We start from the raw sequence: 15,211 nt of genomic DNA on the forward strand, positions 1-15,211 counted from the left end.
GGTGTTGCTCTTTAAAACATGTCTTTGAAACATGTCTAAGGTATTACTTTGAAATACTAAAGATTTTTTTAATAGTCAACTGTTTTCAAAGTGGCAAATTGTTTTTTTTTTTCTTTTCCCCTCTAATTTAAGAGACAATAGGATATTAGTACTAAAGCTGGTTAACGTAACTTTCTACATCTTAACACAACTGTTTTTCTTTTTTTTGTATCACCTTCAATGGTCTTCAAGCCCGGGGGCTCAGTCGGTAAAGCGTCTGCCTGCAATGCGGGAGACCTGGGTTCAGTCCCTGGGTTGGGAAGATCCCCTGGAGAAGGCAATGGCAACCCACTCCATTATTCTTGCTCGGAGAATCCCATGGACAGAGGAGCCTGATGGGCTACAGTCCATGGGGTCACAAAGAGTCTGACATGACTAAGTGACTAACACTTTTACTTTTCACCTTCAACATATATCTGAGTGTGTGTATTTTTTTAATACAGTATAATTTATATATTTTCTCAGCAGTGTATGATAAACATTTTTCATGTTTCTAATGATTTTCATGATTATCATTTTAGTAATTGCAGAACAGTCTGTTGACATGTGCAAATTCTGTTTATCAAAATGCTGCTTGTTTCCTGAATGCCATATATTGGAAGAAAAATGTATATAATATTCAGACTATTGGAACAAACCATAACTCAATTATTTGCCCAAAGCACAGGTGATTGTGAAAAATCTTTAAAATACACATGAAATGATGTTTTAAAATGCATATTATGAATACACTCTTAAAGTGCTTTATCTGCTAGTAAACAGAGTGGGGAAAATGAGCAATAGGTAAGTAAGACGTTGAGGCACTACTTAGGTACTATCATTTGATGAAATCTTTATGATATGATGATGCATTGTTGAAACTCTAATATAATCAAAAGGCAAAACTCGGAGGGCATGGGTTATACTCCTCTTGTCAGAATAACCAGTGATAGGAGTCTCATTTGTTACATTCATCTGGGGCCTTGCTTTGGCTGGTCCTGTTGTTGGTACTCTGAAGATACCTCATTGCACTGGACACTCATTGGTACTATTTTTATGGATGGTATCCCCATTATTGAGCTGCTGTCTTCCCTTGGTTAAGCACCCTGGTAACTACTGATACCAGAGTCTCCCAGAATTCCTAATCCTACCTCCATTAATTGGAAAATTCACTGTAACTACCAAGTTTTTCCTAGGGATCTTGAGAATGAGGTGTTGGTGGCTAGTTTTGAAGTCTTTCCAAGGCTTTTGGTTGAGGTCTTAGGGCTTTTGAATGTTGCCTGTCCTTGGTGAAAACTAGTGTGCCTCAGTGGGTCAGCAGGGCTTCCCTGGCGGCTCAGAGGGTAAGGAATACCTGGGTATAATACCTGGGTCGGGAAGATCCTCTGGAGGAGGAAAGAGCAGTCAAGTATTCTTGTGTGTAGAATTCCATGGACAGAGGAGCCTGACGGACTACAGTCCATGGGGTTGCAAAGAGTCAGATGCGACTGAGTGACTAACTCACACACACACACACACACACACACACACACAGTGGGTCAACATTTTTCTATAACTCCTCCATTTATTACATGGGTCTTATACTATGAAATTATTTTGAATAAATATAGAAGTTTACATCTGTCATTTATTTTTAATGTTTATAACAGAATGCTTTCATAGACTCCAGATAATTAAGACAGTGGAATTATCTTACAATATGCTTGAGTTTATATTTATGCTTGTTTACTTTTTGAAACTAGTGTTGTGTTTAGTATCCTGTTCCATTTCAATTTTGTAGTTTGTGTTTTGGCTCTATATAATGTTTTCATTGTGACATGAATTTCTTTTGGTATTTCACATTTTATAATTGAAATGTTATCAGAAATAATAAGCAATGCATGCATAGTGAGAGCGTTTACATATCACTGAGGCTAGTGCATTTTCATTTTTCATATAGTTATAATTTTGAATCTGAAAATATATAGAAAAAAATAATTTTTTTTGTTCCTATGCAGAAAAGATGAAAAAGAATATGCATTGAAGCAAATTGAAGGCACAGGAATATCTATGTCGGCATGTAGAGAGATTGCAGTAAGTGGACATAAATGTTATTTATTTTGTTATTGATATTGGGTGATATTAATGTAAATGTTTCATTAATATATACAATGCATGGTTATTTCAAAGATGTTAGTTTAAGAAAATTTTCTACGAGAAAAGTTGCATAAACCTTTTAATTACTTGAAAGTCATCTTTAAACATTCTCTTAAGTATATTTAGGATTTATAATCTTAAGAATACAGAACTGAATGATTTTTTAAATTGATTTAATTTATAATTGCGTATAACTATTAATTTAAATTAGTAATTAATGTCTATCTTTCCTGTCATTTTAGGACTGATACATGTCTTTATAGAGAAGGGGTGATACTGCTAGATAGTGTGCATATTAAACATTTTCTGAAGAGTCCAGGTTTTAGTGTTACATTTTGCTAGTTGCTAAAAAAATAAGACTGTCATAATAATAGGATGATTCCTTACAGAAAGATCATTCTTGTTTTATATGACACACCTGTACATTTAAGAAATGATTGTCTATAAGAACACCTAACATTTCCTGAGTATTTACCAGGTGCTGTGCTTACTAAGTGCTTTTAAGTATTAATTTAATTTTCCTAACAATCATATGAAGTAAGTACTTTTAGTATTTCCATTTTACAAATCAGTAAGCAGAGGCAAAATGACAATTATGGCTTAGAAGTCTTAATATTGTGTTACCTTATTTTAGTTCTTCAGTTTCTTATTTTAGTGCTTTAGTTTCTTATTGGGCCTTTATTATGATATCACCAATCTATTAGGAGTTTCTGTCTCTAAATTATTAAACATATTGTCTGTATCCATTAGGCATTTCTGTCTCTGATTTGGTAACTGTCTCATGTTTTACTCACAGCTCCTTCTTTGCAGTTCACTCGCATTGAAGCACTCCATCATCACTCTTACTCATAAGAAAATGAATAGTGCAGAGAACACACGAGGCGGGATTTCTGTAGACCTGAGTGTCTGTTTGCCTTTGTGGTTTAAACTAGCTATGAGTCTCAGTTTCCTTATATTGAAATAAGGGAACTATAAGATCCCTTCTAGTCATAAATTCTTTGATTTCAGAATGGGAGTTTCTCACTAGGCTGTGTACACTTTGGGGGTAGGGACCTTGTCTTTTTGTCCCTAGTTTCTTGCATAGTACCTGGCACATAGCAGGTGCCCCATAAATGCTTGTTGAATAAATTAATGAATAAACAACAAAGTTCTGTATAATCCTTAGTTTGCTTTAGAATATAAATTTATTGTTTAAAGTGTTCATTTTGTCATTTTTCCATTAATTATAAATTGGCGTTCATAGTGCCCTACCAGAGTGAGCATTTGATAATTGATTTTTAACTCGCTAAAATTCATAGAGTATTATTTCAACCAATGTGAATATCACTGGTATGCAGTTTTGCTAGAGTTCCATAATTTAATACAGCATTAATTCAATGTCCATGAATTAATTGGGTAAATAGCTGAAATTTAAAGTTTTGATTATTAGGAGATGAAAATCTAATTCTATACATCTTCTGAGGAATCCATGGATTCCCTTTTCTCAACATCCCCACTAACATTTGTCACATCTTGTCTTTATGGTGATAGTTATTTTAACAGATGTGAAGTGATATCTCACTGTGGTTTTGATTGTATTTCCTTGATGATTAATGACATCGTACACTTAATGTATCTGCTGGCCGTCTGTGTATCTTCTTTGGAAGAAGTCCTTGTTCAGTTCCTTTATCCATTTTTGAATTGAATGATGATATTGATGATTTTTGCTGTTGAGTTGAGTACATTTCTGATATGTTTTGGTTACTAACCACTTATCAGATAAATGGTTTGCAGATAGCTTCTCATACTTTCCTTTTTATTTTGTTCATTGTTTCTTGTGCAGAAGCTGACAAAACGTAACTCTGAAACTCATTTGCAGTCTTCATATTTTTATTGAGGGTTTGCTTAGTAGAACTTTAGAAAGTATGCAGTTTCTGAATTGAATAATTTTTTATATTACCTGGATGACTTAGCCCCAACGTGATAGGGATTTTGACATGAGTTTAACATGTATGTTATTGCATAGTGGCTAAGTGCATACATCTTTGTACATTATAAGCTCACAAACACAGTTTTGTAATTATTGCTTAATGCAGTTGTCTTTTAAATCACATAGAAGAAAAACAGTTAAAATATATTTAATGCCATTTCTTCTATTTACTCATGTTGTTACCGTTGCCAGTGCTCTTTATTTTATGTGTAGATATAAGGTACTTAAAAGTCCTTCCATTTTAACCCAAAGTCTCCATTTAGTTTTTTTTTTGTAGCGCAGATCTTCTAGGAGTGAGTTTTCTGTTTTTGTATTTAGGAATATCTTAATTTCTTCTTTTTTTCCTTTTATCGCTAGTTTCTCCTTTGTTTTTTGCAGAATATTTTGCCACATATAGAGTTCTTGAATGACAGTCTTTTCTTTTTTCACTTTGGCTATGTTATCTCACTGCCTTTTGGCCACCATGGTTTCTGATGAAAAGTCAACTGTTAATTCATGAGAATCTCTTGTACATGAGGAGTTATTTTCTTGCTACTCTCAAGATTTTCTTTTTGTGTTTGTCTTTTGACAATTCGACTATGATATGTATAGATGTGAAATCTAATTGGAGTTTGTGGTTTCTTGGGTGTAGAGAGTAATGTTTTTCATCAAGTTTGGGAAATTTCCAGCCATTATTTCTTCAGATATTCTTCCAGCCCCTTTCTATCTCTCCTCTCTTTTTGAGACTGCCATTATGTGTATGTTTTTAGTCTTGATGGTGTCCCAGAGGGCACTGACACATTGATGGTTTTTGCCTGTTCTTTTTCTGTTTATTGCTTAGACAGGATACTTTTAATTGCCTATTGCTGATTATGTCTTTTGCCAGCTCAATATGCTCCTAAGCCTCTCTCCAGTGAAATATTCATTTTAGCTATTTTACTTTTCAATTCCAAAATGGCTATATAGTTCTTTTTTCTTTGAATAGACTTTATTTTTTAGAGCAGTTTTACGTTTACAGCAAAACTGAGTAGAAGTTCTAGAGATTTCCTATACACTCCCTACCCTCACACATGCATAGCTTAACTCATTATCAGCTTCCTCCACCAGAGTAGTATGTTTGTTATAATTGATGAACCTATGTTGATACCCAAAGACAATAGTTTACATTAGGGTTCACTCTTGGTGGTGTATATTTTATGGATTTGGACAAACATCTAATGACATGAATCCACCATTATGATATCATGCAGAATAGTTCCCCTGCCCTCAAAATCCTCAGTGTTCTATTGATTCATCCTAGACCATTCGCCTCCTCAGGTAATCACAGATTTTTTTACTGTTGACATAGTAAGCCTTTTCCAGAATGTCATATAGTTGAAACCATATAGTATGTAGCCTTTTGAAACTGGCTTCTTTCACTTAGTAATAGGCATTTAAGATTCATCTGTATCTGTCATGTCTTAATAGCTCATATCTTTTTAGTACTGAATAATATTCCATCATCTGGATGTGTTATAGTTTGTTTACACATTGATTTACGAAAGTACATCTTGGTTGCTTCAAAGATTTGGCAGTTATGAGTAGAGCTGCTGTAAACCCTGTGTGTTGGCTTTTGTGTAGACATAACTTTTCAATTCCTTTGGGTAAATATCAAGGAGCAGAATTTCTGGACAGCATGGTAATAGTATGTTTACCTATCTTCCTAAGTGACTAAGCCTGTGCCCCACCACCACTGAGCCCTCACTCTGGAGCCTGAGAGCCACAGCTGATGAAGCTCACGCTCCGTAGAGCCTGTGCCCCACAACAAGAGATGTCACTGCGATGAAAGCCCCCCACGTCGCAACCAAGAGGAGCCCCCCGCTCCCGCAGCTGAAGAAAGCCCACACATGGCAACAAAGACCCAGTACAGCCGAAAATGAGAGAAATAAATTAGAAAAGAAACTGTCATTACTATAGATAGAATGGATTGCTACTCAAGTCTCACTAATAAAAGTCATTTCACATTTTAATTTCATTTGAACCTTATTGACCAGAGGTGAATTATAATCCCATATCTTTGTGCAGTGCTTTACAGTTAACAATATGCCGTAACAAGGAATAATTCTGGGTGATGAACATACTAGGAACATGTAAACATGAACCTTTTCAGTCTGAGACTACAGGGGAGTTCTAATCTGATGTTTTTTACCTCTGTGGCCCGTGTAATCATAAGGTTGCTAGGCTGGAAATGTGGTAAACAGCATTAATTCTGATCCAATTTGTTTCCTGGTTATACAATTCAAATATGTTTATTATAAAATTCTCAATGTGGAAAAAGCATGTTAAGAGCATCTGTTACACTAACACTTAGAAATAATCACTATTAATATTTTGTGTATGGTCTTCTAGACTTTCTCCTTTATAAAATTACTGAAGATTTTTTCCTGTAAGAGTGGAGCCATTATTTTTTATAAAATGTAATTTCACCTGCAGTAATACAAAGTTAAAAATAAATTTTTAACTATCAAAATAATAATCATGCTAGTTCTGTGGGATATAAGAAAGATAATAAAAGCTAACTCCTGAATACTTTTCAAAAAATTGACATGGTCCCAAAGAAAGTGAAGATAGACTGAAAGGAAAATTAGTCAAGGGGAATAGGGTGGAGGGCATAGATTGAAGAAGGAAGAGAGGGAAAACCTCACTTCACGTCAGTCTGCTGTCTTCCTCAGTTTTGGCTGGAGAAGCCACTGGCTCAGACTCCTCTGCCCAGCTTAGCCCAGTGTGTGTCCACCAGCACCCCAGCCTGGATGCTCCCATGCTGACACGTGACCTCAGCTGTCATGGACTGTCACTTGCAGTTCTCATAGCGCAGAGCAGGCAAGGTAGAATGGCAGTTAAAAGATTATTTGCTATGGTTTTTTTTCCCCCTCTCTTGCCACCATGGTGGTTTAGCAGGCTGCTATGTAAACATCAGTGGAATGCTTGGAACTTTCCCTTATCTTTGAGGAATAAGCCCCTTCCCTTTTTTTTAAAATTTATGAAGGGGAAATGATAAAGCATATGTTTGCTGTGGATTCCTGGAGAACTGTAAACTGTCAATAAGCATGGCTCTAATTCTTACTAATACTTTTTAATGTTTATTTTTTTAAAGTTTTGGCTGTGCTGGGTCTTTGTTGCTGCGGGGGCTTTTCTCTAGTCTCAGTGAGTAGGGGCTACTGTCTAGTTGTGTTCCCTGAGCTTCTCATAGTAGTGATTTCGCTTGCTGCTGAGCTCGGGCTCTAGGCTACTAAGGCTTCAGCAGCTGTGGCTCAAGGGCTCTAGAGCACAGGCTCAATAGTTGCGGCCGGGCACGTGGGATCTTCCTGGATTAGGGATGGAGCTCGTGTCTCATGCATTGGCAAGTGGATTCTTTACCACCGAATCACCAGGGAAGCCCCTTACTAATACATTTATTTTTATCAACCTTAAAATTATTTTGTTAAGTTTCATAAATTGAGAACTACCTGTTTATTTTCATTTGGATTATTTAATCATATCTCAGTTGCTTTTCTGTTGCACTGAATGCAAATTTTTCTTTTAACATGTGTCCAGTTTTATTAGAGTGTATAGATTTGTGGAAATACACCTGTGATTCAGGTAATTTACCTTTTCTGTGACTGCGACAAAAAGTATTTTTGTGAAAAATATTAAAGGTAGAAAAAGTTTTCTTTCTTCAGTAGGCTTTTAACATGATCTTTAATAATTATTTTCATAAAAAGTTTGCATGATTTTGGAGACTGGAACTAAATCATATATAAAATCATCTTTGAGCAAAAATCTGTTCTTTGGTATAATCCTTGTGTTCACCTTAGAAACAAACAAGTTTACTCTTGGGATTGAAGATTCAGGATTATATATATTTTTTTCTTCTTTAAAATGTGTGTGTGTTTTCCCCCCCTTTCATTGAATAGTAATAGTTACTACTTTTCTCATTGATATAATATATTTAGTTTCTTTGGCATTTAGATATATATATTCTTACTGACTCATAATGAAAAGTGAAATCTTATATGAGTTGGGGAACAGGATTTGGGATTATTATAGGATGAATCTGGGAGATGCATATAGAGTCAGCACATAGGGAGGGACCATCATAGGACGGAAAATAAACCTTTTAAAAGCTAGAAAGGGACAAGGGGCACGTAAAAGGAGTTAACCAGCAGATAGATTCTCTAGTCCTCTGGTGTATCTATCTATCTTGCTATAGATGTTAGGTTTTGAGTCTCTTAAAAGTTATTATTGGACTTCCCTGAAGGTCCAGAAATTAAGACTCTGTGTTCCCTATGCTGGAGGTATGGGTTTGATCCCTGGTTGAGGAAGATCCTTGCATGCTATGTGGCATGGCAAAAAAAAAAAAAAAAAGTGATTGTTATTTGTGTGTGAGTGCATGCATGCACCTTTTGGAGTATATTTCAGGTTGCTTTGTTTTCTCTGAGAAGACTAAGTGACCGATCTTTGTATTCTCAGAAGCAGATTTAAATACCTATTGTTGCCAGTGGAAGAAAAGAGGTGTGCCATATATAGGTATCTAGGGTTTTGTTTACGATGACAAAAGTGCGAAGGAACCATTTGAGAAGAGATAATACTGATTTTGCTCACTAGTCTCTCATGTGTGTGTATTTGCAAGTGTGTGTGTGCTACTGTGAAGGAAGATGGATTGGTGTGGTAACAGTAGTCACTCTTCTCTCTTTCCCAACTCTAGGGGAAAAGACTAGTTGGTTGGAAGTAGTACCTTTAGGCACCTATGGTTGCTGTGACTCCTTTTCTCTGCAAAGAACTGGTAGGTTATATCATCCAAGAGTTGCCTGTGTCAGCGCCTCCCTCCCAAAAGTATGCTGGTGATACAGTGCAGAGTAAAGAACTGAAAATAAATCTGACAGTATTCAAAGGGCTTAGCTCAGAACCTGAAAAATGTTAATAAGTGCACAGTAAATGCCGAAGAATTGATGCTTTTGAACTGTGGTGTTGGAGAAGACTTTGAGAGTCCCTTGGACTGCAAGGAGACCAAACCAGTCCATTCTAAAGGAGATCAGTCCTGAATATTCATTGGAAGGACTGATGTTGAAGCTGAAACTCCAATACTTTGGCCACCTGATGTGAAGAGCTGACTCACTGGAAAAGACTCTGATGCTGGGAGGGATTAGGGGCAGGAGGAGAAGGGGATGACAGAGGATGAGACGGCTGGATGGCATCACTGACTCAATGGACGTGAGTCTGGGTGAACTCCGGGAGTTGGTGATGGACAGGGAGGCCTGGCGTGCTGTGATTCATGGGGTCGCAAAGAGTCAGACCCGACTGAGCGACTGAACTGTAATGTTGCTTTATTATTATTATTATTGGTAATAACTTTATCCTATTTAAACTGTAATAAAAATATAATTTTTTAGTTAAAATTGTCTTTACCAAAGTCAAAGTAAATTACTTTTAGCAGCTATACATTTCATTTTTAAGGTATATTATTATAAAAAATAAAGTATATTATTATAGAAGGTACTGAATTATACAATTTAACATAAACTTGTTAATTCTAGATTCAAAATAAGAGATTGATATGGGAAAATAAAGTATTTATTTTAAAAACGTGTCTTAGGCTTCAAGTTGTAAAGTGGGAGAGAATATGGACTTGGATATCAGATAGACTTGATGATGTATCTGAACTTCACCCTTTTTCCTCCATATCTTGGGCAAGTTGCTCCTAGATGAAGCAGTTTTCAGGGGGGATGAGGCTGTATCAGTTTTGCTATGAGGGCTGGCAGTGCCAAGGAACCAGGCCATGTGGCAATCCGCAGATTGCCCCGACTCTCAGAATCCCTGAGCGTCTTCACTTGCTAATGTCCCAGGTCATTCTCAGCTTCACCCTCTGACCAGAATCTCATCTCATGAAATGTTTGACAGAGCACACCTTTCCATATATGTTCAGGAGTCGTATCAGTTTTTAGGAGGGAGGAGTTGCCTGTGAAAGGTGAGTCTGACCCTTGCATATATGGTATATGCTGCATCTAAGCTCTTGAATTAAAATACGGCTAATTTCTACTTTTATTGCTAGTTCACCTTTCATATTCCTTACTCTGATTTATCTGGATTTGGAATTCAGTATCATTCTCAATCGGTGAAATTTCTCTTTTTCCTTTTTGGCCTAATTATTACTCCTATAAGCCAACTATCAACATACCTGATTTTTGTGAACCTTACTTTATTCACATCTAAAATTGAGTTTATAGTTCCTAATTTCACAGAATTGTAGTAAGGATGTATGTAAGCCTCTTGGCTCATAATCAGTTCCCAGTGAAAGCTTAGTTTTCTTCCTTTCTCTAAAGTTGAATTCGTTAGTGTCATAAAGAGTAAATTGTGGGCCTCCTTAGCTTAGATCAGTAATAATAAATAAGAGGCCAGGAAATGTGTTTTAAAAATTTAGTGACTTTGCCCTGGTCTTTGAATGTTAAATTACATTTAAAATTTACTATAGCAGCAGAAACAGTTGTTCTTCCACCTCAAATATATCAGTCATTTAACAGATACGGATCACTACTTGTAACACATAGTGTTGCTTGCTGAGAGAATAGTATTTTCAGTAAGGTGGCAGTCTTTTAAAGTCAGTTATTTGGAATGTGAAATACTTTTTTCCCTTAGGAACATTGATATGAATGATGCCTAGCTTAACTGTCTACCCCACCTAAACTGGCCTACCCCACCATTTTTGGCCTGTGAGTAACTGAGTTATGGTACTCTAGTACCGGAGAATCCCAGGGACGGGGGAGCCTGCTGGGCTGCCGTCTATGGGGTCACACAGAGTCAGACACGACTAAAGCGACTTAGCAGCAGCAGTACCATAGTACTTGAGGAGTACTTATAACATTGTCTCTATGGAGAAACACATTCAGAATTAAAAGCATACATCTTGCCTTGTCATAGTTTTTAAAATGAGAATAGGCTCTTCAGATCCAGGTCACTGGGGAGATAAGTGACCTGGGGGAGATAAATCATGTCAGAAGATAGGTAGGTGGTTTTATGGCAACGAGAGTTGGAACATTGTGTTATCCAGGCAGTGGGAATTGGAAGCTAGGTCTCTACCTGGGGGAGAAAGAGTCGGGTTAGATGATAGATAGATAATAAGGGAGTTAGGGCAGGCTGGCGGACTGGGAGGCAGCTGGTTGAGTTTCAGGTAGAAACCAGAAAAACGAGGAGTGGAGACCCTTGGCCAGTCAGTAGCCGTCTGGAGTCAGTGGAGCAAGCTAGTGGATAGGGTAATCTAAAGTGATACGGATCACGAACAGGGAAAGCCTGTAATTAGGTTTTGGTATCATAGCAAAGGATTTAGCATATTTGGGGAAAGAAGTTTAGTTCCTTCAAGTATCAGTGGATTTATCATAATGAAATCATCTCACCTATTACTCTTCTGTTACTTTGGCCTTACATGACTTCTGGTGACACAAACTGTTCACGTTTTTAGTATAGATCTTTGACTTAATAAACAAAACCCAACCAGAACAGTGCACAGTCAAGATAAAGCAGAACTTCAACAGATTACAAACAGGAGATTAGACTGCATTTTGAAAGGATGAAGATTATAGTTTAAAAATAAATAATTGTGTTGTATTACAATGGGCAGTTGTATATTATTATATCAGGACTGAGATAAGATGATAAAACATAGATATTGGTTTACAAGCTTCTTAGTATACTCAGCAGCTTGGTAATTTCAAAGTTTGAATGGGCTATTTGTCTAATTGTCTAAAGAATGTTCTCATTAATTGGCAAATTCTTCAGTTTGTAGATTTTAGTGTTGTTAGATAACATAGCATTCAGATAGTTGAAGGAAATAAGCATTTAAAACAAAATGACTGACAAAGGATTCTTTTGTTGTTGTCATTGTTTTAAAATTATTTTTAATTGGAAGATAATTGCTTTATAATACTGTGTTGGTTTCTGCCATACCTCAGCGTGAATCAGCCATAGTTACACATATGTCCCCTTCCTCTTGAACCTCCCTCCCACCTCCTAGCCCTTCTCACCCCTGTAGGTTGTCAGAGCACTGGGTCGAGCCCCTTAAACCATATTGCAAATTCCCACTGGCTGTCTGTTCTACACGTGTTAACGTTTATGTTTTCAGTGCCACTCTGTCAATTCGTCCCATCCTCTCCTCCTGCCACCCCCCTGCCCCCACCCCACTGTGTCCACAGATCTGTTCTCTGTGTCTCTATTGCTGCACTGCAAATAGGTTCATCAGTACCGTTTTTCTAGAGATAATGCTCCGTATTCTTGACAGCAAAATAATACCAGAAAAGAAAGATACTTGAAAATCTTGTTTGCAGAGTAGTAAGTAACTGAGGTTTAGGTATAAACTGGGTTTTCTTTTTTTTTTTTTTAATTTATTGAAGTATAGTTCATTTATAGGTACAAGCTGTTTTGTCACCTTTTTTCTCTATAAGTACTAATTTTTTTTTAAAAGTGCTTTTTTGTTTTTCCCTGAATTGCTTGCCTTTCGGTCTTTTGTTTTCCTTTCAACTTGCTACTTGTTTGATTAATAAGCTTAACTTTATTTATGGTCTTTGGATGTTGCTGACATGGTATTCACTTTATTCCTCCTGAGAAAGAATTTTTAAAGTCAGAGTGTTTTAATCCAATAGAAAAATAGGCTAAAGAGTTAAACAGGAACTTAAAAAAAATTGAAACATTAATAGCCAGTAAATAAAAAAGATGCTCAGTTATACTAATGATCAGAAAAAAAAAAAATTAGACCACAGTAAGATGTTTTTTGCTCTCCAAATCAGTAATAGTAACTGGCGATGTAGAATATTTGGAAACTGGCATATAGTGTTAGTGAATTGTAAATTATTGTATTGCAACTCTGAGGAGAACAAGTTATTTACCTAAAAAAATTACGCATACCTTGTTAGTAATTTCATTCCTAGATATCTATGCTATAGCACTGTTTCTCAGCCTCAGTGGACCCAGGCCTCTGTTTTATAATAATTAATCTCCAGTCCCCTTTACTATCCTGAACTGAAATTCACAGATGATGTGCATAATTTAAAAAATCATTATAATGCCTTACTTTATTATAATAGTAAGAAAATAATTTATAATGAAATCACTTATTTAAATATGTAAGAATCATGCATTTTTATTATATCTAAATGCTAATCAAGTCATAGATGCATATGTCATTCCTGGACATGTAATTGAGTTGCTGCTCAGTGTGTGGTTTGGATAGTGATGCGTTACCATTTTGTGTGTGTGTCTTTCGCTAAGTCTGTACTGTGGTACCTGTGAATTGATGAACTTGTGGCTTCACAACTCAATAGGAGATCCTGAAGAGAGATTTCAGGTGTTTCCCAGATTCTTACCTTGAATTTGAAACACTGAAGCTTATTATTTTGCTAAGTAATATTTTTATCCTATCATTTTATTTTTCATTTCATTTCTTTTTCTTCTGTTGCTTATCCTGTTTGTTGTTTTCTTATTTTTTTCCTGATGTCTTATGTAAATATTTTCTTTTTCCCTACAATTTGCCAAAAGTAGGCCTGTTCCTTGACTGTAACTGTTTGTGACTCCACGAAGAATGTCTGTACTTGTTTTATCTGTTTTTCTTCTTATTTGGGACTGTCTTACTATCTATTCAGTTATGCATGGTATGTAGGTTAATACTCAGATGGTATGCAGGTTCATATGCAGAATTTCCCCTGAAGCATAAGGAAATTTTTACTATATAAACAATAGCTCAACTAAGTTATTAATTAATAATTTGAAATGCTTTCATTTTCCTGTAAAACAAAAGTTAACAATTCAGTGGGCTTTATGGAGTTGAGATTATACTTGTTGTGGGTTTTTTTTGGTTCATGCCTGTTGTTGTTTTAGTCTCTAAGTCGTGTCCAACTCTTGTGACCCCATGGACTGTAGCCAGCCAAGTTCCTCTCTCTGTGGGATTTCCCAGACAAGAATACTGGAATGGGTTGCCATTTACTTCTCCAGGGGATCTTTCTGACCCAGGGATGGAACCTGCATCTCCTGCATTGGCAGGCAGATTCTTTATTGCTAAACCACCTGGAAAGCCCTCGTTGTTCATATATTAGCATTTTAAAAATAGTGTAGATTATCTTTGCCTTTATGAAATTAAGGTCAGGGATTATATCTGATATGTTCACTTTTGAATCCTTGGGTTCTGTCTAATACTGTGCTTAGAACAAAGCTTAGAACAAATACTGGGCTCTTAATATATTACTTAATAAATGCAATAGTTTATTTCAATTAGTTATTTTAACAGTATTAACAATGTTAATCTTGTTGTTGACTCCTAATGAAGTCAGAAATAGAGGCATAGTTCCCATAGCAAGGCTCACCTTGTACTAACACAGAGCCTTGCTCCACATCAATGGAAGCCTGTTTCCCTAGCTATTTAGTTCCAAGACAACTACCTCTCTATTTCTGGGACCCAGTTAGTAACCCTGCTCTGTGGGTTAACTCAGTGGGTGCATATCTCCAAATTAAAAGAAACTCTGAAGAATTTTTTTGCCATTATTCTTTATCTTAATGTTCAGTTCGGTTCAGTCGTGTCCGACTCTTTGCGATCCCATGAATTACAGCACGCCAGGCCTCCCTGTCCATCACCAACTCCTGGAGTTTACCCAAACTCATGTTCATCGAGTCGGTGATGCCATCCAGGCATCTCATCCACTGTCGGCCCTTCTCCTCCTGCCCCCCATCCCTCCCAGCATCAGAGTCTTTTCCAATGAGTCAGCTCTTCGCATGAGGTGGCCAAAGTATTGGAGTTTCAGCTTCAGCATCAGTCTTTGCAATGAACACCCAGAACTGATCTCCTTTAGGATGGACTGGTTGGATCTCCTTGTAGTCCAAGGACTCTCAAGAGTCTTCTCTAACACCACAGTTCAAAAGCATCAATTCTTTGGCACTCAGCTTTCTTCACAGTCCAACTCTCACATCCACACATGACCACTGGAAAAACCATAGCCTTGACTAGACGGACCTTTGTTGGCAAAGTAATGTCTCTGCTTTTGAATATGCTATCTAGATTGGTCATAACATTCCTTCCAAAGAGTAAGTGTCTTTTAATTTCATGGCTGCAGTCAC

The 15,211-nt window shown here is 36.6% G+C and overlaps 1 protein-coding gene across 3 annotated transcripts in view; it reads left to right on the forward strand.

Annotated features, from left to right (window-relative positions):
• CDK19 (cyclin dependent kinase 19) overlaps window positions 1-15,211 on the forward strand; it is a 169,777-nt gene that overhangs the window by 60,472 nt on the left and 94,094 nt on the right. For all 3 annotated transcript variants that reach the window (XM_069598119.1, XM_069598121.1, XM_069598120.2), the window contains one exon: window positions 2,016-2,091. In XM_069598119.1, coding sequence (XP_069454220.1) covers window positions 2,016-2,091 — 76 coding nt within the window. The remainder of the gene's footprint in view (window positions 1-2,015; window positions 2,092-15,211) is intronic.

This window comes from Ovis canadensis, chromosome 8 (genome assembly GCF_042477335.2).
Source record: "Ovis canadensis isolate MfBH-ARS-UI-01 breed Bighorn chromosome 8, ARS-UI_OviCan_v2, whole genome shotgun sequence".
In the NCBI taxonomy this organism is placed as follows: domain Eukaryota; kingdom Metazoa; phylum Chordata; class Mammalia; order Artiodactyla; family Bovidae; genus Ovis; species Ovis canadensis.